This window comes from Pavona decussata, unplaced genomic scaffold (assembly GCF_977016875.1).
Source record: "Pavona decussata unplaced genomic scaffold, jaPavDecu1.1 SCAFFOLD_38, whole genome shotgun sequence".
In the NCBI taxonomy this organism is placed as follows: Eukaryota; Metazoa; Cnidaria; class Anthozoa; order Scleractinia; family Agariciidae; genus Pavona; species Pavona decussata.
The window spans coordinates 3,829,679-3,855,903 of NW_028145460.1; the positions used below are offsets into that span (position 1 = coordinate 3,829,679).

The following is a 26,225-nucleotide window of genomic DNA, read 5'->3' on the forward strand; positions in this document are numbered from 1 at the left end:
CCAGAGCGCCTTAGGGAACTGGTTGTCGCTTGGTACCCAAGTTAACACCAGCTTTAAGACCTGTTGCTGTGAAAATATCGAATAATAATAATAATAATAATAATAATAGCAATAACAATGATGATGATGATGATGATGATGATGATGATGATCAGATAAAAAGAGAAAATTAGTGCATCAAAACAGACCCATGACCCAAAATGTCTGCAATATTTGGACACCAAATATTTTCTACCTGGCTTTTTTAATGTAAATTTCTGGGTTTTCATCTCACGAAATCCATGGGTTCCCGTCGCCTTTTTTACCTGTCCCAGGATGCTATAGGATCAGGGAATGTAATAACCAGCGAACTGCAGCAAACCTGTCTCAGAGCCTTTGCATATTTCCCGCTTCATGGTGAGTAAGACGAGAGACCTTGGGTACTAGGTTGCATTGTCAGGCAGGTGTTAGCGAAACCAGGACAGTAATGAGTTGTAAGGATTGGCTAAGAGTGTGTGTATCTTATTTTTGCCGAAGCTATTCACTCACAAATAACAAACAATGTTGTGTCTGTCAGATTCTATCGATCCCAGGATAAAAACACTTTTTCACCTTCTTTGAAATTAAAGGATCTATGAAAGTATCTTTTTCGGGTTCTTCATTTATACTTCCTCTTTCATTTGGCCAAAATACAATCCCGATTCGGATTTTCCCGCCAAAAACATTTGAGATAATTTAGTGGTTCCAAACAAGGTGGGGTAATAAACTCGCTGCTGGATTTTCTGAATTCTTACCGCTAATAAACTGAAATGTTTTTCTATGTTATCATTTTTAAGTTCCACAGTAACCCACCAGTCTCATTAGCGATACAGGAAAACAAAGATGAGTTTTGTTGTTGTAGATCCTGGTGTCCTTATTACTTCCCCTATTAAATTAGGACTCCAGTTTGGATATATTACAACAACAAGGGCAGTCGTATTGTCACGAACCTAAACCAAGCAAACGATTCGTTGAGGCCTCATTAACCGCGGAATAACTGCATCAATTGGATTGATAATACAATTGAGTTCATATCTAATATCATGCGGTCAGCATGTTTTTCGGTTTGCAAGTTTCGTCTTAACAATACCTCTTACGTTTTTCATGAATATTTAACCTCTTCACACGATCACCAGAAAGATCCAAGGCGTTTAATTCAGTGCAAAGAAATTTTTTAAGGGTTCTTGTACCTTAAAGATGACGTCCAGGGACTTTTTGTCTCAAGTGGCATTCTGCTTCACAATTTTTGCAATAGGTAAGAAATTGCTGTTCATTAAAATTACACAAATTTATTGTATTTCAGATGTTGTAGGTATCTAAGATGAAGCAAGTTTCAATTAGATTGAGAAACCTAGTACACTGTTACGTTTTAAGAATTAGTGGAATACCCCGTGATAATGTTATATTCCTTGGATAGAAGAACCCAAGGGTTGACTGGAAACTGCAGCTGATTCGAGACGTGGGCTGTTTTAAATTGAAGAACTTTTTTCCAAAACTATCTTCAAATCTAAAATCAGACCTACCCGAAAAAACTTGATAGATTTCACACTTTTAAAAAGCGTTTTTTTTTTCAGCAAGGCCCAGGTTTTACGTCCCACAAATTCATCAAGCGCATTCATATGTACTTAGCCAATTAAATAGGTTTGAATCAATCCCGAAAAACTCTCTCTTGCGGCGAATTGAAAATTGAAAACGATTAGAATTAACTTCCTAATCAGGAAATTAATTTCAAGCGAGTAACTGAGAAATCCTGCAAATTTGCCACTCCTCCATATGTACACTATATAGGCTTTTAATTACCCGCATTATTCATTTCAGCTGGCTTGAGGAAAAGGTTTTTAATATAGAATTGTATGTTATCTTCAAGCGAACGTTTACAGAAAGTTCTCAAACTCACTAATAATAAATGAGGAGAAAACAAAGGAAATTACTAACGTAAAGGAGGCTTGGGAATGCGATCTTCATTATCAAAATATTGATGAACTTTAAATTTGCCTTGAATTTCTCCATGCACTTCTCAGTGTTTGGAAATCGGACGAAACACTTTTCCTCGTGCCTGATATATTACATATAAGATAGATAAAATCTATCGAGCGAATTGTTGTTAAAACTGTACTTGTGACAAACATGTTATTTCTATTTTTGTCTGAATATTACGTTTAGATCTAATGATGTCATAGAATCCACTGTTGGCGATAAATTGTTTTAGAGATAATCATTTGATTATAGACACATTGTTAAGGGGAATTTCAAAGTACTATACATTTCAGCAAAGATGCTAGCTTGTGGAAGAACAACTGATCAAAGTCATACAAAAAGCTCCAAAGCATAAAATCATCAAATTATCACTTGATTACAAATCCAGCTAAATCATTTTTTGACTGAGAGATTTTCAAACAACTTTCGTCAAACTCAAAGTCTTGTAAAAAAAAAAAAAAAAAAAAAAAAAAAACTATGGCCAATCACGTTTGACAAACGCAACTAACGTGGAGAACCAATCAAAAATGTAACAAAGCGTACTACAAGAGTTTGGTGACGTCACCTCGGGAAGATAAAATCTACGCTGCAAGGAAGCTAAGTGTTGTGAAGCTAATGTAAGGGTGTGTTTACGACTGTAATTCAACCAAGGCCAGATGGTTCCAGCAGGAGATAAAAATTAGTTTTGCCAAAATACACTAACAGGAAAGAACAACGCAACTGTTCTAAGAAAATAGATAGAAAGGGAAACCAATCAAGCTGATAAAATCCTCAAGTGTTTTGCCTTGATTTCAACCTTCGAGGAGGACCAAGCCAAGGTTAAAGGAAGTAGGCAAACCTGTCCACAGCACAGCTGTTAACTCTAATCTTCGAACAACAGGAAAATGTCAAATAATCTGGAAAATATCCATCAAAACTATCGAAAGAAAATAACAACTGTATTCTATAATTAAAGTCGAAAACACACCCTTACATTAGCTTCACAACAATAGATCTGAAATTCGATAGAAAACATATGTTTGGAGAGGGTACCAAAGTTTAAGTTACTGGGGGTTTGGCAACAGGATAACCTGTGTTGGAACTATATATCATGTTGAACAGACGGTAAAGAAAGCCAGCAAGAGACTGTATTACTCACGCGAATGTAGGAAAGCAGATCTACCCACAGAGATCGGCACCGCAGTATTGTACTAAGATACGTCCACTCCTCGAATATGCATAATCCCCAGTTTGGGGCGGTTTGTCGAAATACCTTGCAGATGAGTTGGAGTCCACACAAAACAGGTTTTTGGACATCATTGGGATACAGAGAACATCCCTCCCGACGTTGGAGGAAAGACGAAAAAAGTAGCGACAAAGCGTGAATTGGAAAGGATTGTAAATGATAAAAACCACCCAAATCAAATTTTCATTACAAAGCCAAATACTAGCTACAGCTACAACTTGAGATCCAGGTTCAGTAGAAACACCAAGGTCGAAAACCCAAAGACACGCAAACTCTTTTATGGCGCGAGCCGCAAGGCTCGTTTGTTTATGATGATTGAATTGTATTTGTTTTACTCAAATCCACCTATGTAAATCCACTGTATATTTATTTTAAGATGGGTAAATAAAGCTTATTATTATATTACTATATTATCAGATAATTCACACTTTTAAAAAAGCGTGAATTAAAGTGTTAAAATCGCGTCTGCTCTTTTCCTGAGTTGGAGGCTCGTGGAGACGTTTCTTGTCAAAGGTCGAACCCGCCAGTGAAGCGAATTTTTTTCCCCAGTAGCCTCTATGTTGATAGAGTACTAGCATTTTTACTTGAAAATTAATTAATTTTAGACTAGCCTGAGGAAACGAACTTCTTTTCGCGGTGCTATTACTAGTTGGTTTCTCCGGTCGTCAGTTTTCTCAGGCCGACCGAACAGGGTACATAACAAGAGTGCCGGACTGCATAAAAGAGGTCCGCCTCATTAAGCTCAATTTCCAGGCAGCTAGAGTTTGTTTTAGAATTTCAAAACGTTTGGACCTATAGGGACCCTATTTTTTTCTGACAAAGAGGGTATCCGACTAGCCTAGAAAGACAGCCGTCTCTCATCGCTACTGCTGGGCCACTGGGTCTGGCGGGGGCGACGAGAAACGGCTGTATATCAGTAGTGGATGAAGACCTTCAGGTAAGGGGGGAGCTCGCTCTCAAAAGCTCGAAGCTTCTCTTCGTGAAAGGGGATACCCCGGTACCTTGGCCTCATGGCCTCAGTTTTGGTATAAAAAATAAGGGTGGAAGCTGGAGGGAGGAGGGGGGGGGGGGGGGGCACCCCCAGATCAACAGCTGGTATTTCTTGACGCCTTGTGTACATAAGCAATTGAAGACCTCAAGTTTGGCCTCCAGGCCATCCAGTTAGCATGCTTGTGTTGTGTAGCAGTGTTGCTTTTGATTACGCAGTGCAATAGCTTATTGTTCTGTTTTTTCCTTTTTTTTTTTTTAAATAGTTACTGGATCAGATGCTGCTTCAGGTGAAAGTTCCTCTCGAAAGAAACGCTCTGTGGTAAGTGTTATATTCAAATACCAAAAGGATGGAAGTGGATTCATAACGGGCTGTCGAGAGATCAACTGATTGCCATTCGAATGGAATATTGCTCGAATGTTATTTTAGCCGTTATTTTGTGTCTTAAGTTTATATTTCTTTGCTGTCGTTGCTTTTCGGAATTCTTTCTTCTCGTTTGAAGAAAATAAAGCTCCACAGCAAGCTCCTGGCCAACAGGTTTATCTGCCTGGATATTGTCCCTTTAGATTAACTAAAAAGAAGATTATTTGACCAAAAAAAATTTCATAACAATAAACAAAATGATCGTTAGTCCGACAGGATGTAGTCTCCTGATGTTTTTAGTGTGTAGCCTGATGCGTATGGATCCACATCAGAATTTACCCTTACAACATCAACTGGGATAACGGAATAGAAATTCCAGATGTCTGCACAACAGGAGACAATTTCTTCTCAAAAAATCGAGGATCCAAATTCGCCAATAACAGCCGACTTTCGTAATATAAATACTCTAGCGTGGAGCTACTTGCAGGAAGCAGTCGAAACGACGTGATCTACAACTTAAGTGACTACATCGTGAGACAAACATAGGCGGGCATAGGATATTTGTCCAATGTTCGCCCATGAAGATATGGCATAATCGTTACATATCCAAAAAGTTTGAGTGGAATAATTGTTTCATTAAAAAAAAAAAAAAACAGCCAAGAAAAATTGTTAGATCTTGCTGATTTTCGTTTTCTAGAAAGACCAGCTAGAAGGACGATTTAATGGAGGTTATTTCTCGGGCACAGTAAATATGGTTGACATATCGCTGCCAGTAAGCCAATCACAACCCTGGAATTTCATTATCTAACGATGCAGTTTTTAATAACGGTAAATTTTTACCTGGCCGCGAAGCCGCGAGGTAAACATCTTCCACTGTTTACCGATACTAAGGTGAATAATTTTTTAGTATGTATTAAGCCAGTGGATAGACAGCATTAAAAATCGCGCTCGCAATCCAGAACAGTGCCGAGAAGTGAGTAACAAATATGAGTTTATACCAGGTCATTGGATAGTGTTTTCGTGCGCTCTGATTGGTCACTCAAATACCAAATGATGTGCGTCAAGGAAACAAATAATGGATCAGAGTATTAACCCTGTAGTGTATATTAAAGATACAACTTACAACAGGTATTGCAATTTACATTATACATGATCACTTTAAACTAATCAGACTCGGAGAAAACTTTGTGGTGAACTTTAACCCCTGAGAGCCAGTTAAGAGAGAATCTAATTTAGGATAAAGCAAAAAAAAGTAATGTTACCTATGTGTACTATGCCTTTTTCCTCAGGGTCCCGTGCTTGCAATGGAAATAAGCTTTGAGAACATGACAGGCTCCCTCAGACATGGGTAAGAACTTTGGTTGATGAGGGTGGATCTATTTGCAGCATAGGTGTACAGTTATGGCATTTTCTCCTTTATCTTTACTGCTCAAAATGAAAGACTCTTGCAAGGGCAAACGCGGCAGTTATACGTGTATACTACGACACATTCACACAACAGCTTCCTCCAGGCAAAAAATATAGATCAGTTTAAAACCGGCGTTTTCGCCCCGAAAATGTATCGAACGATTTCTGACCACGATCTCACCACGCTATTGTTTAGTTATCGTTTTTTCCGTCCATACTAACGGTACTTCCTTGGCGCCAGTAACACTAAATGACGGAGAATGCGCACATTACTGTTCGATGACGTCTCTGTCAGAAAAAGGATCGCAGCTCTAGGGAAGACAGTGCGCGTTTTCAATAAGCTCCTCTGGTTTTTGCTGTCCACCCTAAAAAATCTAGTTGGCGTTTTCAAATTTGACCTGGAAAAGATCCTTTTCGGTGGTTGGAAACGTTGTTTTGGTTTTGGTAGATGGAAGGCATAACGGGAGAAAAAAGATGCCTTTTCAAATTTATCTGGAATACTGTGTGCAAGACCGTAAACAGAAAGATAACTGAGTAAGAGAGAAACGTCGAGAATGGAAGCGTCCTTTCCTTAGGCGGGTGCGTCTATTGATTTCTATTGTTCAAAAAACATAGTTTCCAACGGGCTGATGCTGCGACACCTAAAAGCGCATGCTACGCCTAAGGGGCTGTTTACAAGGAGGGAGGAAGATCCTAGCACTAGGAATATCTTAAAAGGCGAAACATTACAGAAACTTCGGTCGGAGTGGTTAACGAGTGGATAAGGAAAAAAAAACAATGTCGGCCTTTAGCAGCTCAGTAAACGCCCAGCTGCCGCGGCCATGTTTGCTCTTTTTTCTCCCCTGTGCTGAGATCGTCCGAGCGAAGGTAGTTTACATGGTACTCGAAATTCCTACCTCTCAGCTAGGAAGATCCTATCGCTAGGGCCAATAACAACCTTTTACATGTAAACTGAATACAGAGAACATATGACGCTAGGATGATCCGCCCTCTAGGATATTCCTCCCTCCAGCTAAACATCCCCTAAATCAGTCAACCCTCAACTATACGGCCCGTATAGAGAGAAAGGGTACTGGTAACCTCACAAAGAAGGAATTGGAAATTAATCAGGTTCGAGTAGAGCTTTCAAGAATGATGAACTGTTAAAATTACGGGCTTTAGTTATAAACGTAAAGAATTTATTAATGACAAATCAATACTACAGAAGCCCTTTTTACTGATGATTTTACCGTTTACCGGCTACCTTAAATTAGAATTTTTTTCCTTCACAATAGACCTTTTTCATAAATGGCGGCCGATTTATTATTCTTTTCAATATATGTTAATTAGCCCTACTAACCTCATTTCAGAGTAAAAATTCTTTTGAATTTTGCACATGCTGACGAGGCTAGTAGGGCTAATTTTCATGAAAACAAAAGAATAATTTATCTTCCACCATTTATGAAAAAGGTCTATGGTTTGTCTGCAATTCATAAAAAAATTAATAATGGATAGCACAGTTTTCGAGGAAGAGTGTTTCATCCAATTTCCAAATACTAAGAAGTAGGATGATAAAACAAGGCGCAGCCGACTTTTTTTTAAAAACCAACTTTGAGGTGTTTGGATATAGAATGAAACACTCTTTCGAGTTGAAATACCCCTCTCAAACCATAAATAATTCTTGGAGTTCCGCGGCTCGCACACTTTGAATAGGCCCTAACATGTAGAACGATAACAATGAAATTTTATACATAAAGACTAGGCCCGACGTGAGTAGCTAATCAACTTCAAAGACACACGTGATAGAAGGAAGAAGTTAAATTAAAATCATCACCTTTTTATCACCATAGCGACCATTATGGGTACGTTACCACCCTTAAACACCCAGACTCGTCAAAGGCAGCTGCTCAAGGTATTCACGTGACCTGGATGTTAGCACCGTTCATCAAGTTTCTTAATGTGGTCTCATATTCCGGACTCACTCCTCCTAAGGTTGTGCATAAGGACGATAGTGTCACTCTGAAGGTAAGCCAAGATATTCTGCTGTATATGACTGCTGCAATTTTACATTTTCCACTTGTATTTCAACCTTTTGAACCAAAACGTTTGGCTAAATGGGAATCACTCTCGAGAATATGACGTCTTAATAAGTTCCATGTCCCCTACAGGGCGCCACAGCAGGACTTCCCCTAGCATTCTGGAAGGTTTTCTGAAAAGTCCATAGACCTTATTTCAAAATAGCTACCATTTTAATGTTCTTTTGTTGGTTTTCAAATTAGCCCTTCTTACCTCATTCTTAAGCTCAAAAATCAAAAGAATATTTTACCTTGAACGAGGCAAGAAGGGCTCATTTGAATGCAAACAAAATAATACTAAAATAGAGGCTATTTTGGAATAGGGTTTGTTGGTGTTCATTGTTACGTTTGAGTAGAATATCAAACTGTGGGACGTAAGGAGCCCTCACTTCTGTTATAAACTAAAGATGAATAACACTTTGATACTCGTACTCCTTGTTGTTGATCCTGCCTGTCCGTTCAAGGTGTGGCCTTTTAGAATCATTTAGGCGCGGTCTACTATCGCGAGAAATTGGGACTTAGTGTTTTAGTAACCAAAGAAACCGATCCGCGGAAAGCTCCGAGGAATTCTAAACTTTACAACTTGGTCCCAATCCCCATGATAGACGACCGCGTTAATAGTACTCGTAATCAGCCGCTGTTTTTAAAATAGACAAGAAACAAAACAAACAAACAACAATCCCAACAACAAAGGTGACTCCCAGTGAATGTGGTAAAGGTTCTTGTCCAGAGAAGAACAAGATGCAGGAAACAGCCCCGAACTGTTACTCATCGAAAAACAGCCTGATAGTGCAACCGGTGCTCCCTGGCACTTATCACGCGTGACGTAATCCATTTTAACCAATCAGACTAGGAGAAAAGTTAGTGGTGAACTGCGGTGTATGGCTTCAAGGCCCTGTGCATGCGTGCGCTCCATCTTTCTATTTCTTTTATTTTATTCCGTTAGCTTGGTGAGCTGGCTTGGGGTGCAGAGTTTACCGTGTCCTTTAAAGTTGCATTTGATCCAGAAAGGAGTCTAAAGCCGGCTAACTATGACGTGGTCACCCCTGTTCAACTACTGTACTACGATGACTACAGAGAAAATTCCGAGGGGATGGTACTGAGCAAGGGAAGGTTATTTAGTCACCCCCTCGATAAAGTGGCTTTTAACGTCGAATTGCCAGGCAAGCTGTTCTTTTGTAGTACTTATTTAATGAATTGTCAAACAAAGACGTAGAGCTAAATAAATGTAGATTCCGGCATTTGTTTTCGTGGATGAAGAACCTAGACGTCATACCCTGAAGTTTGATCACTTGATAATTATCGTTAGCTTAAGTTATTTGATTTCACACAGATTTTATGGTGGACACCCATAATATATAGAAGATATTTCCCGGCGGTGCGAAGATATGAATTTTATTTTCGAGTGGTGAAGACAATTGCGCTCGTTCGAAAACATTGTTTTAACACGAGAAAATAAAATTCATATCTTCAAGCCACCGTGTAAATTTCTTTTATTATATAGACAAATCTATCGCTGACCATTTGTCACCGTCTGTTTGCTCAAACAACCGTGAAAAAGCGGGAAATGACGTCATCAATATCCTCACTATTGAGGATATGGGAAATGCGCCATTCGGGTCCCGGATGTAGTTTCGTATGAAGTTTACAAGTGGTGTATTTTCCAAAACGTGTTAACTTTATGACACCACAATCACCTTTATTTAAACCATAGTTAGTAGAGCTGTCTAATGTATGACCAATATTTTTGAGAAAACGTAGGGAGGCTAGCAACGAATTGCAAATCACGGGAAATTTAAATTGTTTCGTGCAAGCCGACTATTTACGAACAAACTTCCCTTCACACTGCTATCCAGGCCAACAAATTATTCAGGCCTTCTTCTGGGCCAGAAAACGAGTAATGGTGTGCTCGTATTGATTACTTTAGGTTTAGCGAGATTTTCAATTGAGAGTCGTAAAAACAAAACCAAAGTGATTACTGTGCCAATTACAACAGGCGACAACGGTGCAATGAATTAATCAGAATTCTTAGCAACTTATACAAGTCACCAGTGCCAAGCAAGGGAAAACGCGTGCGAGCAAGTCACGATTGGTTTTGTTTTAACGCATTGGTTGACAAAGTGGCGCGAGTTTTGCTAACCAATCACAGAGCTTAGTGAAGGAAAACCAAACCAAACGCGCCATCCGCTGAGAAACTGCTGGAAAAAAGTTTGTTTTCCGGCGGTATAATAAAGTGCTCACCTTATGACGTCTTATAAACACGGATCGAGCGTACATCAGCTTAGGACTCAATTCAAGACGCACTATAACCAGTAGTTCGCCTTGACCTCCGTTACCACATCTCGCCGGCGCTCATACAGACTGATAAAACACCGGTATAATTACCCATACAATTATTAATTAATCGCCGTTACTCTTCCTAAACAGGTTGCTCTGAAGCTTTGGGAATGAAAAGCAACAGGATCAAGGACTATCAGATTACGGCTTCTTCAAGCTACGATGAAAGTCAACCTTCACTAGCTCGAGAAAGTAAGTATGCAACTCCACCGGGGAACCATTCAGTCTTTGAGAGAACAAGTCAATGACATCTGTGACAAAACAGTGCATTATCAGTTGATTGGTCGTTTGCTATTGTCGATAATCAATGAATAACTGTTAATTTCGGCCTCCCTACCATTGAACGGCAATGCCACCTGCTAACTTATCGTGAGCCGAGCGTTTCCAGATTTGTAGAGTATAATCTGTGAATTTTTCTTGTGGTCGTTACAGCTAAAGACGCCTGGTGTGCCAAAGTAAAGGATAAGAATCAATATATTCAGGTGGATTTCTTCCTGAAAACGCGCGTGACACGCGTGGGAATCCTTCGTCGTCTTTCAAAAGAGGACTGGGTTACAAAATACAGTTTGCAGTATAGCGACGACGACATCACTTGGACTGATTACGTGGAAAACGGCCACATTAAGGTGGGTGAAAATCTTAATCCTGCGGACTGTGTAAAAATGTTATTTTTAAGCGGTTTTCAATCGAGCGTCGGAAACTGAAATCAAAGTAATTATTCTAATAATAATAATAATAATAATAATAATAATAATAATAATAATAATAATAATAATATAATAATAAGGATATGAGGTGCACTACTACTACTACTAATAATAACAATAATAATAATAATAATAAGGATATGAGGTGCACCAGTATAACATTATCATGGATGTGCTAGGCGGCTGGTCGAAAGAGACAGAGATTAGTGTGCGATCACTGGTTGGGCGGAAGACTACTCAAGTCCTAGAGAAAATGCAGAAGGCGGTTTTATCGGCGACGCTGAACATTGCAAGAACTTTCAAATTAGTAACATAATGTTTTATTATACCAAGATTGATAGACCAGCCATGAATAGACCAGGTATGACTTTTATACATTTTTATATAAACTATGACTTTTAGATATTTTTATATATTTTATTTTTTTAGACTATGGGTTTTATATATTTTTATATATTTTAAATTTTTTTATATACGTTTATATATTTTATTGATTTATTCACGTGATATTTTAAGTTTCGCTTGGCTCACAGGTTACGCTACGCGCCCTGTGGTGCTTCTTATACTGTGCATACAGATAGTTTTACTGCGCATAATAATAATAATACTTTATTCAATCTGATCAATGTAAACATCGAGCGTATCCCCTTTTAAATCAAAGCAATTCAACTCAACTTAACTCAACACAAATCAAATCAAATCAAATCATATGTTAGTTTTTTTGAGGAGACGAGACCCGGAGAAAAACCTCTCGGAGCAGAGTAGAGAACCAACAAACTCAGCCCACTTATGACGTCGAGTCCGGGAATCGCACCCGGGCCACATTGGTGGAAGGCGAGTGCTCTACCACTGCGCTTTCCATCCCTGCTCCATCCCTGCTTTCCATTGGTTGAGAAAATGGCGCAAAGTTAATTAACCAACCAATCACAGGGCGTAGTAAAGCAAACCCAAAAGTTTAAATTTTGGACAATCAATTGAAAACTGCTCGAATACAATGTTTTATTCTTTTAATTAAAGAATTGGTGACAGTGAATGATTTCTACTCGTAACATAGCCTCTTGCAAATTAAAAAGGCCTACTCTGGGACCTTAAGTCGCCCAAAATCGCCTTACCGAGTCGCTTAAAATTGCTACAATTTTACCGAGCGCGTTTCCTAAGTCGCCTTTAGTCGCCTTAAAGTCGCCCAAAGTTACGGCGACTTTGGGTCCCAGAGAAGGCCTTTGAAATATGGATATGATAATGTAGTTTCTACTGCAGCTAAGCGACAGCGGCAACAGGCAAGTTTCTGGAACGGGATGTAGTGGCTAAGGACGAACACCTCTTTAGAAAAACCCTCAGGCTAGTTCTCCCGGTTAGGGGTTGGGCACGAGACCACGGAATCTGGAAGCGTGGGTCATGGGCACTGATGAGTGTACCACGGGAATTTTAAGTGGAGCGGGCTCAGCGGCCTGCGTTGTTTCACGGGACTTTTCCTTGACTCAAGAAGACCGCAGTATGACGTGTGTAGAAACAGACACACTGGCGAGATTATTGGCTCATCCTAAGAAAATGTTAAGGGTGGGGACAGACTGAAATAACGAGATTTCGGGCTCTTTGTGAAAATATGCTCACTGTTGTCTCAGAATAACTTATTTGCTTTAAGATGAACGCGTGCTTTGTCAGCATCCTGGGTTGTTTTTATTTTTTTTTGAAAGGAATTTAAGGGCCCCCAGAAGACGTCTGATGAAGATCTTATCTTCCATCTTCTCCGACACCCAATCGAGGCCAACAGTATTCGGCTGCGACCGCAGGCTTGGAATAATCAGATTTGCTTACGAATGGAGCTGTTCGGCTGTGACATACCTGGATCACCAGGTAAGAAATGTTAGGTATATTAGAAACAACTTAGTGGACGACCGCCTCTTGGGGTTATAAATTTTTTGGTCTTGTGGCTGATCGCTTCACCAGTATCGGTGTCCTTTGAAAGAAAGTGGTCGCATACTGAATTTAAAGTGATCCCTTACAGGTAGAGTCCCGTAACACGGGACATCTGGCGCCTGTTGTTAAGAGAGCGGATAACTTTTTATCCAGCGGATATTTCGCTATCCGGCGGATAAAATGTATTGGTTGAAGTACATTTTATCCGCTGGATAAAGTTATCTTCTCTTTGAACAGCCGGGGCCTGGCAATTATCTGATGAAATCGAATCATCTATGGCCTCATAGCCTCCCACGACGCTCTTTGGGCTCGTCAAAGTGTTATCAAGTTAGCACAGGGTCCGGCATAAGCTCCTGGTTAGCAATAAAAGAAGTCGTTTTGATTTTTGCATGTTCATTTAAAAAACGCAAACCCGAAACGTCAGTTACAAATAAATAGTCACATTATCTGATCTACTTTGTGTTTATTCCAACCCGTTCAACTTGTAAAATGTGAATGAATTATCCATGCAGGAACATGATTAGTAGCAGTGCGATGCAACTAAAGAAAGATAGAAAAAATTCACCGTTGTGTGCCCACCGACGTTCTCCTTAAAACTTTGAATTTGGTTATTTCACGTCCTTGTCGTGCAGAGGACGTCAAATCAAAGAAATGCATTAATTTTTTAACGCACGTGCAGAACCATTTTAAAGTCCCTAATTACAACTTGGACAACTTAGTTGAACTTCAAAATGCCTTGACTGAATTGACTGAATCTCTGATTTTTTTATTCAGCCAACTGTATTTCCCCGTTGGGCCTGGAGTCTGGAGAAATAAAGGACGAGGCTTTGTCGGATAGTGTGCCCCCTGGTGACCCTTATAAGACAAATCCAAATTTCATTCGCCTCAATATGATCCCCAAAGAGCACCCGTATGGATGGCAAGCCAGATTTTCAAAAGCAGATTATCTCCAGGTAATGGTTCATATACTTCCACTTTTAAAAATGGTAGGTTTTAATCTGATTCTTAAAACTAGACACAGAAGCGGGCGAACATTATTTCACGTGGAAGAGAATTTCGTCCCACAGAGCGCTCCCTGGGACATGAAGAGGAGAGACCCTGGCGGTGAGGTTAGGGGGGGGGGGGGGGGTGACTCCCAAATAAAAGTGTCGGGGGTGAAGGTCGTTCCTTTTAGGGGTTAAAATTCGTGGTTCGGTACCCCTTAGGGCGTTAAAATCCAAAATTACTTCCGTCAGTGGTATAGTGGTACCTTTTAGGGTATTAACGAGTGGAAGGCATTCGAAGGAATAGTCTTTATATTATTACTATTAAAAATTTTCAAAGTGTCAGTTAGAGTACTGGAATAGAGTTGGTACCTCTTATGGGTAAAATATTGTTCGGACCACGCCCGAAAACCACAAAGCAGAATTCTGGTACCTTTTTTTGTGGTTCTTTACAAAATTTTCGACGATCACCCCCGTCACTTTTATATGAGACCCCTCCCCCTCCCCCGGGCTCTGACAGTGGATTGGAGGTTACGTCTAGGTACTTGTAGTTGTGTATTTTTCCCACAATTTCACCCCGCTTATAAACAGAGACGATGAGATTTATACTACTCCTCCATTGGTTCTCCAATTTATTCTGTAATTTTTCATTTATCCAGATTGACTTTGGCACATTGAGAAAAGTGACAAGAATGTCGACCATGGGAGATGGTGATTCCCATATATTTTATGTTCCGACTTACAAACTTGAGTTCAGTAACAATGGCTTAACTTGGATGAAGTATCAAGAAAATGGGCAAGTCAAGGTAATCATTATCATCTAAAAATAAAGGCTGATTTCACGGTCAGGGAAATATATTTTTCCAATATTCGAAGGGCACGACCTTTCTTCTTCAGGGTATGTTTGAGACTGACCCTGTGGCAAGATACGTTACAATTTTAAACAGTTACAATAGATACCTCGAAAACATAGGCTAAAGTTACATAAACAAAAACGTTACAATTTGAAATTTGAAAATACAACTTGTCAATAGGCATATGAGCAAAATAGTTAACATTGCAACGTAGAAAACGAAAACAAATAAACGTTACAATGAATTTAAGAAACAATGTTCATGTCTCATCTCTCCTATTAAGAAATGCGGCCCGCAAAATTGATCAATCACACCGCGCGTACTAAATGAGAGATATCATTAACGGTCTTTAAGTCACCATTTTGTTTCTCCTATGTATTGTCAGTGGCAGCGGTTGCAATGTACAATGTAAATGACGTTTTTAGATTTACAGTCTGTATGATGAGTGGTATCGGCGTTAGTTTCGCCGGTAGAATGAAAGGTATAACTAGTACGTCCGTCTGTAATGTAGTTGCATGTAAAACAGTTGTCTTCGCATCGAAAAGAACCATGGGGTGGGTTATTTGTTTTTGTGTGGGATTACGTAGTTTGGCGCTAACTAGTAAATCACTAAGGTTGTTGGTCCGTCGGACGGCAAAAAGAGGTGTGGCTTTGAAAACGTTGGCTCAGCGGGGAGGATGAAGACAGGATGTTGAATTGTTTGTGAATAATGGATGATACAGAGCGAAGAGCTGGATTGTGTGTGTTAACAAGAGGTATTCGTATAGGTTGGTTAATGTCGGAACTGTCTTTGTTAGCTAGTGCGTTGGAACGTGTGATGTCGTTAACGCGTCCTATCAGTCTTGGTTGAGGAAAGACATATTGTAGCCACGTTTGTTGAGATACGTTATGAGTCCGTTTGTACGGAGTGTGAAAGTCTCGTCAGAAGAACACCTAAATACGTCGAAATCTGAGAGCTAAACTGAATGGAATAGCCCTCCTAGTATGTCTAGGATGACACGAAGACTGTAACAAGTGAACAACCTACTGTCACACGTTCTCCGTCACCAGTCAACACATCCACTACTCACATTCAACCCACCGAGCGCCCCTATCATCACTACTAAAATTGATTTATCTTTATTTCCCTTAGTAGTTAATTTCATTAGTTATTACATTTTATTCTTTCGCCTTATCTTGTAATTTTAATATATTGTGGCTGAAAAGCCCTGTAAAGGGAGCTTCAATAAATGTATGTATGTATGTATGTATGCATGCATGCATGCATGCATGCATGCATGCATGCATGCATGTATGTATGTATGTATGTATGTATGTATGTATGTATGTATGTATGTATGTATGTATGTATGTATGTATGTATGTATGTATGTATGTATGTATAGACTACGAGTAGTCCCCCATTTTTCCTCTGGGATAGTAGGGCGAGCGAAACGCGAGCGCGCGTGAAAATCACCCCACACGAGAAAAGGCGACACGCAGCGAGGAGAGAGAAAACCGAGTGCGCGTGAAAATCACCCCACGCGAGAAAAGGCGACACGCGGCGGGGAGAGAGAAAAACGTGTCGCCTTTTCTCGCGTGGGGTGATTTTCACGCGCGCTCGCGTTTCGCTCGCCCTACTATCCCTGAGGAAAAATGGGGGACTACTCGTAGTCTAAAATGTTTACCACAGAGAACAGAACATAAAAAATAACACTGGAGCCCTTGTAGTTATTAAGCTAGATAAAATTCTTCAGAGGAGAATTGGAAAGAAGAGATGTTGGTAGAACTATCTGAGATAATGTTAATAATACTATTGTCATACAATGTTCTGTCCAAGATTACCACACATTCCCTTTGTCCGGTTTGAGTAATGTCCTTGTTCTTCTTTGTTTGCCACTGCTCAGAGCCACTTTTCCTTCAATGGGAACTTTTATGACCAAACTGATGGTGTGGCAAAGGTTTCTCCCCTCGCACCCGTCCAAAAGCCAACCTTTTTATGGGTCACCACGGAAGGATCTGCCTTGATAACTACAAGGGCCCCAGCATTATTTTTTCAGTATCGCAGATATGTTGATGAAACATTCTGTTCATTAAATAGTGAGCACAACGCTCTATTATTCCAAAGTGAGCAGATTTTTTGCATTGACCTTACACAAACCAAAATGACCTTTAAAATGTGTCTGAGCAACCGAAAGAATGGAGAAGTGAGAGTAGTTTGGATGCTGAAATTTATGTTTGGCATTCTGATAACTTTTTCAGGATATTAGAGGACCACAAAGCTCGAAGGAATCGAAATACCCCGTACTTGCGAAACTTGCCGAGCCATTCGTTGCACGTTATCTTCGGATTATTCCAAACGAAGGTGGGAGGTCTTTGAAAGTTATGAGAGCTGAAGTGTACGGATGCTTCGCTGAACAGCTTCCACCTTACACTGGTACGTTCATTCACTAAGGCCCAGAACACGCTAGTGGCCCTTAGCTCTAACTTAACCTTAAAGATAATCGAGTATGGTACATGTTTTTCCCTGTCCAGCTTGTTTACCGCTAGTATGACCTTTTGAACGTGGCCTGCCCCCTCCCCCCTCCCCATTTAAAAGGCGTGTTATTCTTAAGGATAAATGTAATTCCGAGTAAATGCATCGTGTTAATGATATGGACAACAAATGCAAGGAAACGTTGGTGTACTTAATTGTTATATTTCGATATGATACTATATCATCTTCAGACTCTTCTTCTTCTGAGTGGTTTATGGACGGTGCCTACTAATATCGAAGTATTTTTGCCCGGTTTATGACTATGCGGGTAAAGCAGATCTTAGCAAGGGCTATTGGAATCCAAAATGAAAACGCATTTTTTAGAGATAATTAAGCAACAATTATTCTAAAAAGCCGTAAAATACAAAGCAATGTATGGCGTTGTTTTCCAAATTGAAACTTTATTAATCTGGAAAATATATGGTTACCCCCAATCAGATTTTCTTTTTGGATACCAAAAGTACTTGCTGAGTTCTGGTTTCTCCACATAGTTTTAAACCGCGCAAAAATATCCCTGTATTAGTAGGCACTACCTCAAAAGGAACGCAGCCTCTGGGAACGAGATTGCCACCTATAAGAAACCCGAGTATCTCGAGATGCGCAGAACGTATGCGCAGTAACAAAAGTAGACACCGTCCTTAAGGGAGCGTTTCTAAAATTCTCTTTTAACACAGGCTAATGTAAGAGAAAATACTTTTCCTCTCAGTGGACAAACACAACCGTCCGTAATAAGCGGGTGTCCGTAAAGCGGGGTTCCACTGCATTATTTTTTTATGTATCTATTTCAACATAACATCAATAAATTTCATTTTGTCTGCGTGTTTTTTCGTTTTTCAAAGCTTTCAGTATAATGTTCTACCACAGATGCTTGTTTCAGAGAAATAATACCGACTAGGCGAGCATTTCTGTTGGAAATATTACGAACAACAGCGGGAAGAGCACTATAAATCTCACCTTGTACCACTGTCTCACTACTCATCAATTGCCATCTTTACAGGAAAATAATTACAAAGTACGAATACAATCACAAATTGCCAAATAAAAGAGCTTTATTTGACCGTGAATCGAACTTGACGTGCGATTCAAACTTGAATCTGGTCCTGCTTCAGAGCTCCCTCCTCCTCCACCCTGCATAGGGCTGGCAGGAGAGAGTCTCTCTCTTCTCCTACCACACCCGGAGGAGAAGGAAGAGGAGGAAGAGGGATTTTTGAGACAGGACTAACTTCAATCTTGCTTGCGCTACGAGTAAGCTCCAGTGAAACTGAGAAGACGAATATTTGTTTTTTTTTTTCCAACTGAGTTGATAAGGTAATTTCAGCTGTTACTGATTTGGCCACCGTAAAGAGATTCGAGAGCTAATTGTAGTCCTTCGTCAGAGCGAATTCACTTTGGTGATTAGCGCTGGAAACCTCTAGCCAAACATTCGTTCCCACTTCCTTACCAATGCAGCACCTTAGTTTCTTTAAAAACTTACCCCCTTATCTGAAAGTTAGAGAACTTGAACATTTGTGTAAACCCGGGTGTATCGGATATGGTGCATAAATTAATAACAAAATACACAGCAGTCTGCGGCTAAAATGATACATACACGGCCTCCATGTTATCTGTATTTAAAAATCACAGAATTTATTGTAGCGTTGATGAACTCCGGTTATGTTGTTAACAAGGAGATGGTTGAGTTCATTTCTTCCTGTTTTGATTTAAGAAACAATTTGTTACCAAAAAATATAATCTGATGAAGTTGAGTTCTTTTCTCTGCCTTCTTTTTTGTAGTAAGTTCTTTGCATTTTTTGTCTCCATTAGTTAGCAGATGTTAAGGACACTTTTGCAATACTGTAATAATTTGTATGGTCATGCAAAAAAGCTCATTGTTGTCGTTGTTGTTGTTGTGTTAGTTCCTGAGTACGCCCGACGTTCTTATCTGCTGGATCCCGTTACTGATCGGTTTTTTGCCTGCATGTATACCGATGAAAAGTGAGTGTAACGACTGGTAGGGACTGTAAAGGGTATATTCGAGATGATGATGATGATGATAATAATAATGATAATAAATACTCTTAAGCCTGGTTCCCACTTGTGAGATAATCACAAGCATAAGCATAAGAAAATTCGCGCGGGAACGACATGAAATAAGCGTGAGTTAAGCATAAGCATAAGCACCAGAAAAAGAAACTTTTTCCATTCTTTGTGCTTGTGCTTATCTCATGCTTGTGCTTATTTCACACGTGGGAACCGCCGTGAGGTAAGCACAAGCACAAGGAAGATGATTCCGCCATCTTGAATCAGTTTCCAGATCTCCTCCAACGTTACTGCGCTTGCGTATGCCTTATTTTCTTGTGCTTGTTTCACATGTGGGAACGTCGCAAGCTTATGCTTGTGCTTATCGTACAAGTGGGAACCAGGCTTTATGGGGCGCATTTCTGAAACTCAGTGCGCCTTATTGCCTTATGATATTCATTACATTTACTGTAGAGACTTATTTACAACGGCATAGTTAATTTAAAAATGAAAAGTTCTGCAATGAAATATATTTTTTAAAACGAAAAGTCTTTCATTTGACCTTAAATGACTGCACACGCAGTCCTTGCTAGTTTTATGTCTTCTTAAAGTGAGTTCTGTAGTTTCGGTACAAAAGAGGTTCGGTCACCTTGGATATTAAATTTAGTGGTTGGAGTAATCAGAAACGAACGCTTGGTGAATATAAATTATCGCGGAGAGTATTCTTTAGTAACTGATCCTCGAAATTCGTTGTACAGACGTTGGTGTTGTAAGAACATTTCCAGAGAAAATTGGAGGGCGAGGGGTGGGGGGGGGGGGGAGGGGTTAGTGGTCCCTTCTAAATCCGACCATCGGGGAGGGGAAGGAGGGTGGGAACCTGCTGCAACGGACTATTCAGGCGGTCTAGGCTTTTTCAAAGCTTCGATTAAAATTAAACTGCAACAATTGTGGACAGTGTGAACTGACAAAGTTCTATGCATAACACCATTACATGTGCAATTTGTTATCACAGAACCGAAAGCAGCTGCTTTTCTACCGTGGATGGAGTGGAATGGATTGGTAAATTGCTTTAGCTGATTCTCTGACCAAATATTGATTAGTGCCCATCAGAGATACTAATATCAGTGGTTTTTTCTGTGAAAAATGGTTTCTTACAGCTATAGTAGCGTGGCACATCACACACTCAAAACTGAAATGCTGTTTGTTTTTGCGGCAACTGCATGGATTGTAACATTTTCCGTTCACTCTGCAGTCATTCTAGTGTAATATTTAAATGCGGAGAGTCGGATGAATATTTTTTGGCCTTGCCCAAACTAATCCGAATAAATTTGAAAATGCATCTTTGATTCTTCAGCTTTCCCTTTGGTCCACGCTAAAATGGCTTTTTCGACCACAGAAAAAGGGTCTTTTTAAAAACGCTTTCCAGAAAGCAACTTTCAAAACGCCGGGTTGACGTTTTAGCGCATTCAGGACGTCGAACACGGAACGTTCTGCGCAATTACAGTAATGTGCGCTTACTTCACCAGGCCCCAGTTGTTCAAAGAGCGGATAACTTTATCCAGTGGATACTCCAACCAAAGCTTTTGGCAAGTTTTTCACACAATCTCATACTTAGATTACACAGATGCTTCTACTTTATACACAAATTATAGGGCTATAAGGAAATTCTTGTAAAATTTTATCTGCCACATAGCGACCTATCCAGTGGATAAAATTGTCCGCTCTTTGAACAACTGGGGCCAGGTGTTTAGCGTTTCTGGTCCCAGGTAGCAATTTAGTATGGACTGCAAAAACGATACGAAGCGATAATGTGGGCCGAAAACACTATTTTCAAACTTGTTCGAACTAGTGGGAACGGGCCTTAATCGTTTATTCACGGCTACCTTGTGTTCCTATGACTGACTCTCAGTTCTCAACGATCATAAAAAAAATCGTTCCGAACCTAATCTATGTACAGAGAAACCGTTCGAAATTTTGATGAGCGAAAGAAAAAAATAAACACATTTGTGAAATTTGCACATTGCACATGATCCGTCAGGATGTAAGTTGTCAAGCAGGGTAAAACTTGTATTTCTTTCAAGCTCTGAAATATTTCGAATTATTGAGACTCTTATTGATTTCAGGGGAGCAGGGATGACGCAGTGGTGAGAGCACTCGCCTCCCACCAATATGGCCCGGGTTTGATTTCCGGAACCGACGTAACATGTGGGTTGAGTTTGTTGTTGATTCTCGTCCTTGCTCCGAGAGGTTTTTCTCCGGGTACTCCGGTTTCCCCCTTTCCTCAAAAACCAACATTTCTAAATTCCAATTCGATCTGAAAAGTGTCCCCAATTAGTGCTCTGCGCTAAATACGTCGACACTTAAATAAAGTGTTTAATTCAATTTTATTTTATTCTGTTTTCAAACTTTCTCCCATTCAGCTATAAAACCATTAATAATCAGCATAACAGCCTCTTCACCCAGCCGGAAAGAAATCTATGGCCTCGATCGAAGAATGAACGTCCACCGCAGCTGTGACTCTGGTGAAACCTGGCGGCAGATCACTGATGGTTACCTGAAGGAAATCCAACAAGAACCCAGTTTGGTGCACGCCAAGGCACTTCCTGAAACGCTTGTGTCAGAGGTTCCCACAGCTAACTTGACAGCGGTTGCTAATTCTACTGGTGTTACTTGGGGCGGTGAGTGCATTTAAGGGGAGAGAAATAACTAAAAATGCCGTTTTACTGGGTGCTGGAATTGGGATAAAAGTGATTTGGCACAAGGTGGGCAGTTGTCCTTGCAGTCCTCGATTATCTGGACTTTCTACCCGCTTACCCCTAGCATGGTTGTGTGTTTGCTTTGTGCTGATGTTAGATGTAAAGATGTGCAGTAGTTTTTTTGCTTTTCCTTTGACACTTTGTGTGTTTTTGTAAAGTTATTGTTGTTGGAATAAAGGTCAGGGTTGACCAGGACAATCAATCGATCGATCAATCAATCAATCAATCAATCGATCGATCGATCGATCGATCGATCGATCAATCAATCAATCAATCAATCAACCAATCAATCAATCAATCAATCTTCATTTACACACCGTTAAAAATTCATCGATACAAATAAACGTTCAAGGCAAACTACCAATGTCCCAAGATGCGCATAACGAATGCGCAGTAGCAAAGGAAGGCAATGGAATCTGAACTTAATGAACCCTGAATAAAGTCCTTGGTATAACGAGTGATATTCTCCATCCTGACCTTTCAAAATGTCTGGGACAGCACCTCGATATAACGAACCAAGTCCCAAGCCCACTGACACTTCGTAAAAATCGAGGTTTCACTGTACAGTTAGAGGCTCCTAGTCTTGGGCTCCTGTCTTAAGCCATAAAAACGTTTAAGAATAGTCAGTTACATTTCGAGTTTTTAAGGTCTAATAGGAGGTAATAATCCGTTGTTGATTGATTTTTGTTTTTCGTAGTGTCCGGTGCTGGCATTCATATCATGGCCGCCGGAAGCAATACGTGGAGTATGGTGGGCTCATGGAAATGTTGCGGCAAGTAATTGGACTAGAAAGACTGGGTCCAACAAGTCACAGAGCATTGTACATACATGTTACACCACCAAAAATCATTATTATGCTCTTTCCTTGCTATTTATCCCCGATGCTACTTCACCGGTTGAATTTTTGCTGCACTAATGCCGTAGTGATCTCTCAAAATTATGTTTAGTTCTTAGTAACTTCGTGAGTGCATGTCTCGATCAGTTATTTACACGTGCACACGTTTTCCAGAATGAACGGAATGCTGGTCGAAAAGCATTTGCTTATTTATTACAGTCGACTCCCAATAACTCGAACCCTCAAGGAAAATTGAAAAAGGTTCGAGTTACCAGGAGTTCGAGTTATCGAGGGTAAAATTATATAGAGAATTACCTGAGAGGAAAAGATAATTGGTTCGAGTTAGCGCGAGGTTCGAGTTAGCGAGGGTTCGAGTTATCGGGAGTCGACTGCAATTCAGTTTTACATTACAGCCTGAAAGATTGTGAAGGATTGGTCAATCATTATTGTAAATCAGTTTCCTATACCAAAAACGATTTTGGTGGGTTTCTTAAGTGACAATACACTAACTAAGCACGTGAACCTAGACAATTATAGATATTATACACAAGCATTGCGACGTTGAGAGGTTTTTAAAATTAATCTTGACTTGCGGTCTTGACATGACTGCAAAATTAGTAGTAGCATATCTTTACTGTTTACTCTTTATCTCATCACACAAGGTTATATGGCAAGAGTACGCGACTGTTGAGGTTAGTCATGAACAGGGGTATATGCTGAGCTTATCAAACGCCACCGGAGGGGTGGGTCGCGAAAGTTGATTGTCGTCCCAGTCAATTTTTAATCCCGTCTCAGGTGGGGCGATCAAATTTATACTGGAGGCGTACAAAGCATCATTACCACTTCAGGCATGCGCAATCACGGTGGAATGCAAACAGATTGGTTAATGTCCCACTGGCGTTGTTCCTAATGGAATCAGTTTAATAATTTTCTAAGATCATTGTCAGAGTAGCTTGTTGACAACGTTATGCGGCAAAATCAAAGCAGATTTACAACGAAGTTTACAACTCGGAAAGAATTATCATTTCTTCCAGATAGCGTTGTGAACGAATATTTAACTGATCGCTTTTTGAAACTTTATGTGGAAAGTTAGAATACAAAAGATCCTTCCAGGAACGGGTAATTGCCTCAAATGAGCATTTTCAGGAGTGTAGATGTTTCGCGTTAAAAGAGTTAACAATGATTAAATGAATACAACATTGGCAATGATTGTGTGCTGATCAGCCATTTTCCTGCGAACGATTAACGTCGTGGATCAAATCAGCTGTCACTTTAGCTGTCAAAACGTTGTGTAAACAACAACATGTTTAACCACAGAGGCGACTTGGGGTGCTTACCATTTGGCCAAAAAATTCGGAAATTTCGGTTTGAAGTCAAATGGTAAGATAATTTTTCGAAAATTCCGTTCGGAAATTATGGAGTGCCTTCAGATTCTTTCCATTCGGAACGGAACGGCGCGAAATTCCTTACCATTTGAATGAATCCTCGTTTCAAGGCCTTTTTCCGGCTAGGGCGGGACGAAACGCCTGATAGATACATGTATGGTAAGCGCAATCTCATCTGGGTGGTCGGTCGAATTCGGAAAATTCATTATGCAACGTTACACCAATCGGATTTTTCGTACAAATGGTAAGCACCCTTGATCTAGTGTTATGCTAGTGTTAACACCAGCCATGAAAAACATGCAGCGATGTCAGGCGCTAGTGTGACCTCGGTCGTTACCTACAGACTTTCTGCTGTGAACTAATTAACTATGCAATGAAAGTAGTTGGTAAAAATAAAACAGCTATAAAAAAATGGTATTATTTATTGACACCACCCCCACCAGCATCATCATTAGAGAATTTAAGAAACCACGATGGCAACACCAACGACAACGTTCGCATTGCCTGCACTACTTCGCGATTGTACAATGTTGCCGACTGAACTATCCAGTAATAGAACAAATGGGAACCGCGTTCAAGTTTTAGACAGAGAATGAAAAATTTACCGTCGTGTGTTCACGGTCTCCATAAAACGTTGAATTTAGTCATTTCATGTCGTTTTTTGGCCGAGTACGGCAAAGAAATGTACCAAATTTATAATGCACGTGCAGGGTCTTCGTTTTTCACATTAAATCCTATTGTTTTTTGACGTTCTCGTTGCCGTCGCCGTATCAGCTTCTTTTAAAACTCGCTATTATCACCGTGACCGTGCTATTCACCATGTCCAGAAATGCACGATAATGCATGCATGAACTGTATGAGAGACATCACAAAGTGTCCTCTACCCAAAATTCTTTCTAAAACACAAATAATTTTGTTAAACATGAAGTCATATGAAAACGACAAAAACGTCTGTCTTATATAAAGTACCCACAATCAGGGTTAGGTGCATTTCTGGACATAAGTGGGTTCCACCATGCATTGCAGTCACCGTCACCGCCATCACGACCTGATGAACATGACCATTACTATCACCAACACCAAAACCTTGACCATGGCTAGTACTAGAACGGAGTAGCTGAAACACAGTTTCTCCTATAGAGTGTGTGCACGACAGCCATGTTGGAGGACCAAAACAATACAATGTTTTTCCTTTGGGAAATATATTCTATTTGTATGCAAACATCTTCTATTGTTTTAGTCCTCCAACATGGCCGCCGTGCACACACTCTATAGGTAGTTTGCATCGCCGCCATGTTGGTGCACAAAACAAAACAAAAAATTGATCACAGAGTTTGCATAAAAATGGCAGGCAACTCCCAGACGAGAAAAATCTCATTGTTCCTGTCCACCAACATGGCCACCATGACGTTACATACAAAACCATCAATAGTGGTGCCATTCTATGGAATTCTGTGCGACTCTCTGGGGGTTTTCAAACAGAAGGCAAAAGAGCTCTTTTCTACTTTGGGCCCACACGGCAATCATGTTAACCAGTCGTTATACTTTTTTCCTGTAGATTTTATATTATACTGAAGATTTTCCGTGTATAGATAAAGAAATAAAAAAATGAATATCACCATCTGATGACCATAACCACCACCATCACCAAAACCATGGCCATGAATAAAACTGTAATCATCACCACCACCACCATGACCACATTACCATTGTCAGTACAATGTCGACGACCGTTGCATCGACCATAATCTTAACCACCATAATGATTATCACTCCTGCTTTACAACACCATCACCATGACGACAGCCTCGACCATGACAATGCCCGTCACCATGACCATCATCATTACGTTTTTATGGTCAGTGTCGCCACCTTAATCATATATATCTCCATCATCATCATCATC

At 40.1% G+C, this 26,225-nt stretch overlaps 1 protein-coding gene across 1 annotated transcript; it reads left to right on the forward strand.

Moving 5' to 3' along the window:
* The first annotated feature begins 1,086 nt into the window (after nucleotides 1–1,086).
* On the forward strand, nucleotides 1,087–24,359 carry LOC146483683 (neuropilin-2-like). The gene is made up of 15 exons (XM_085105832.1): nucleotides 1,087–1,273; nucleotides 4,474–4,529; nucleotides 5,861–5,919; nucleotides 7,808–7,982; nucleotides 8,979–9,195; nucleotides 10,460–10,561; nucleotides 10,802–10,995; nucleotides 12,771–12,930; nucleotides 13,768–13,946; nucleotides 14,636–14,782; nucleotides 17,072–17,246; nucleotides 19,241–19,319; nucleotides 20,356–20,402; nucleotides 21,764–22,021; nucleotides 22,797–24,359. Exons 1-15 carry the CDS (start codon nucleotides 1,216–1,218, stop codon nucleotides 22,877–22,879), a joined length of 1,989 nt encoding a protein of 662 aa, XP_084961958.1. The 5' UTR covers nucleotides 1,087–1,215; the 3' UTR covers nucleotides 22,880–24,359.
* Nucleotides 24,360–26,225: the final 1,866 nt, after the last annotated feature.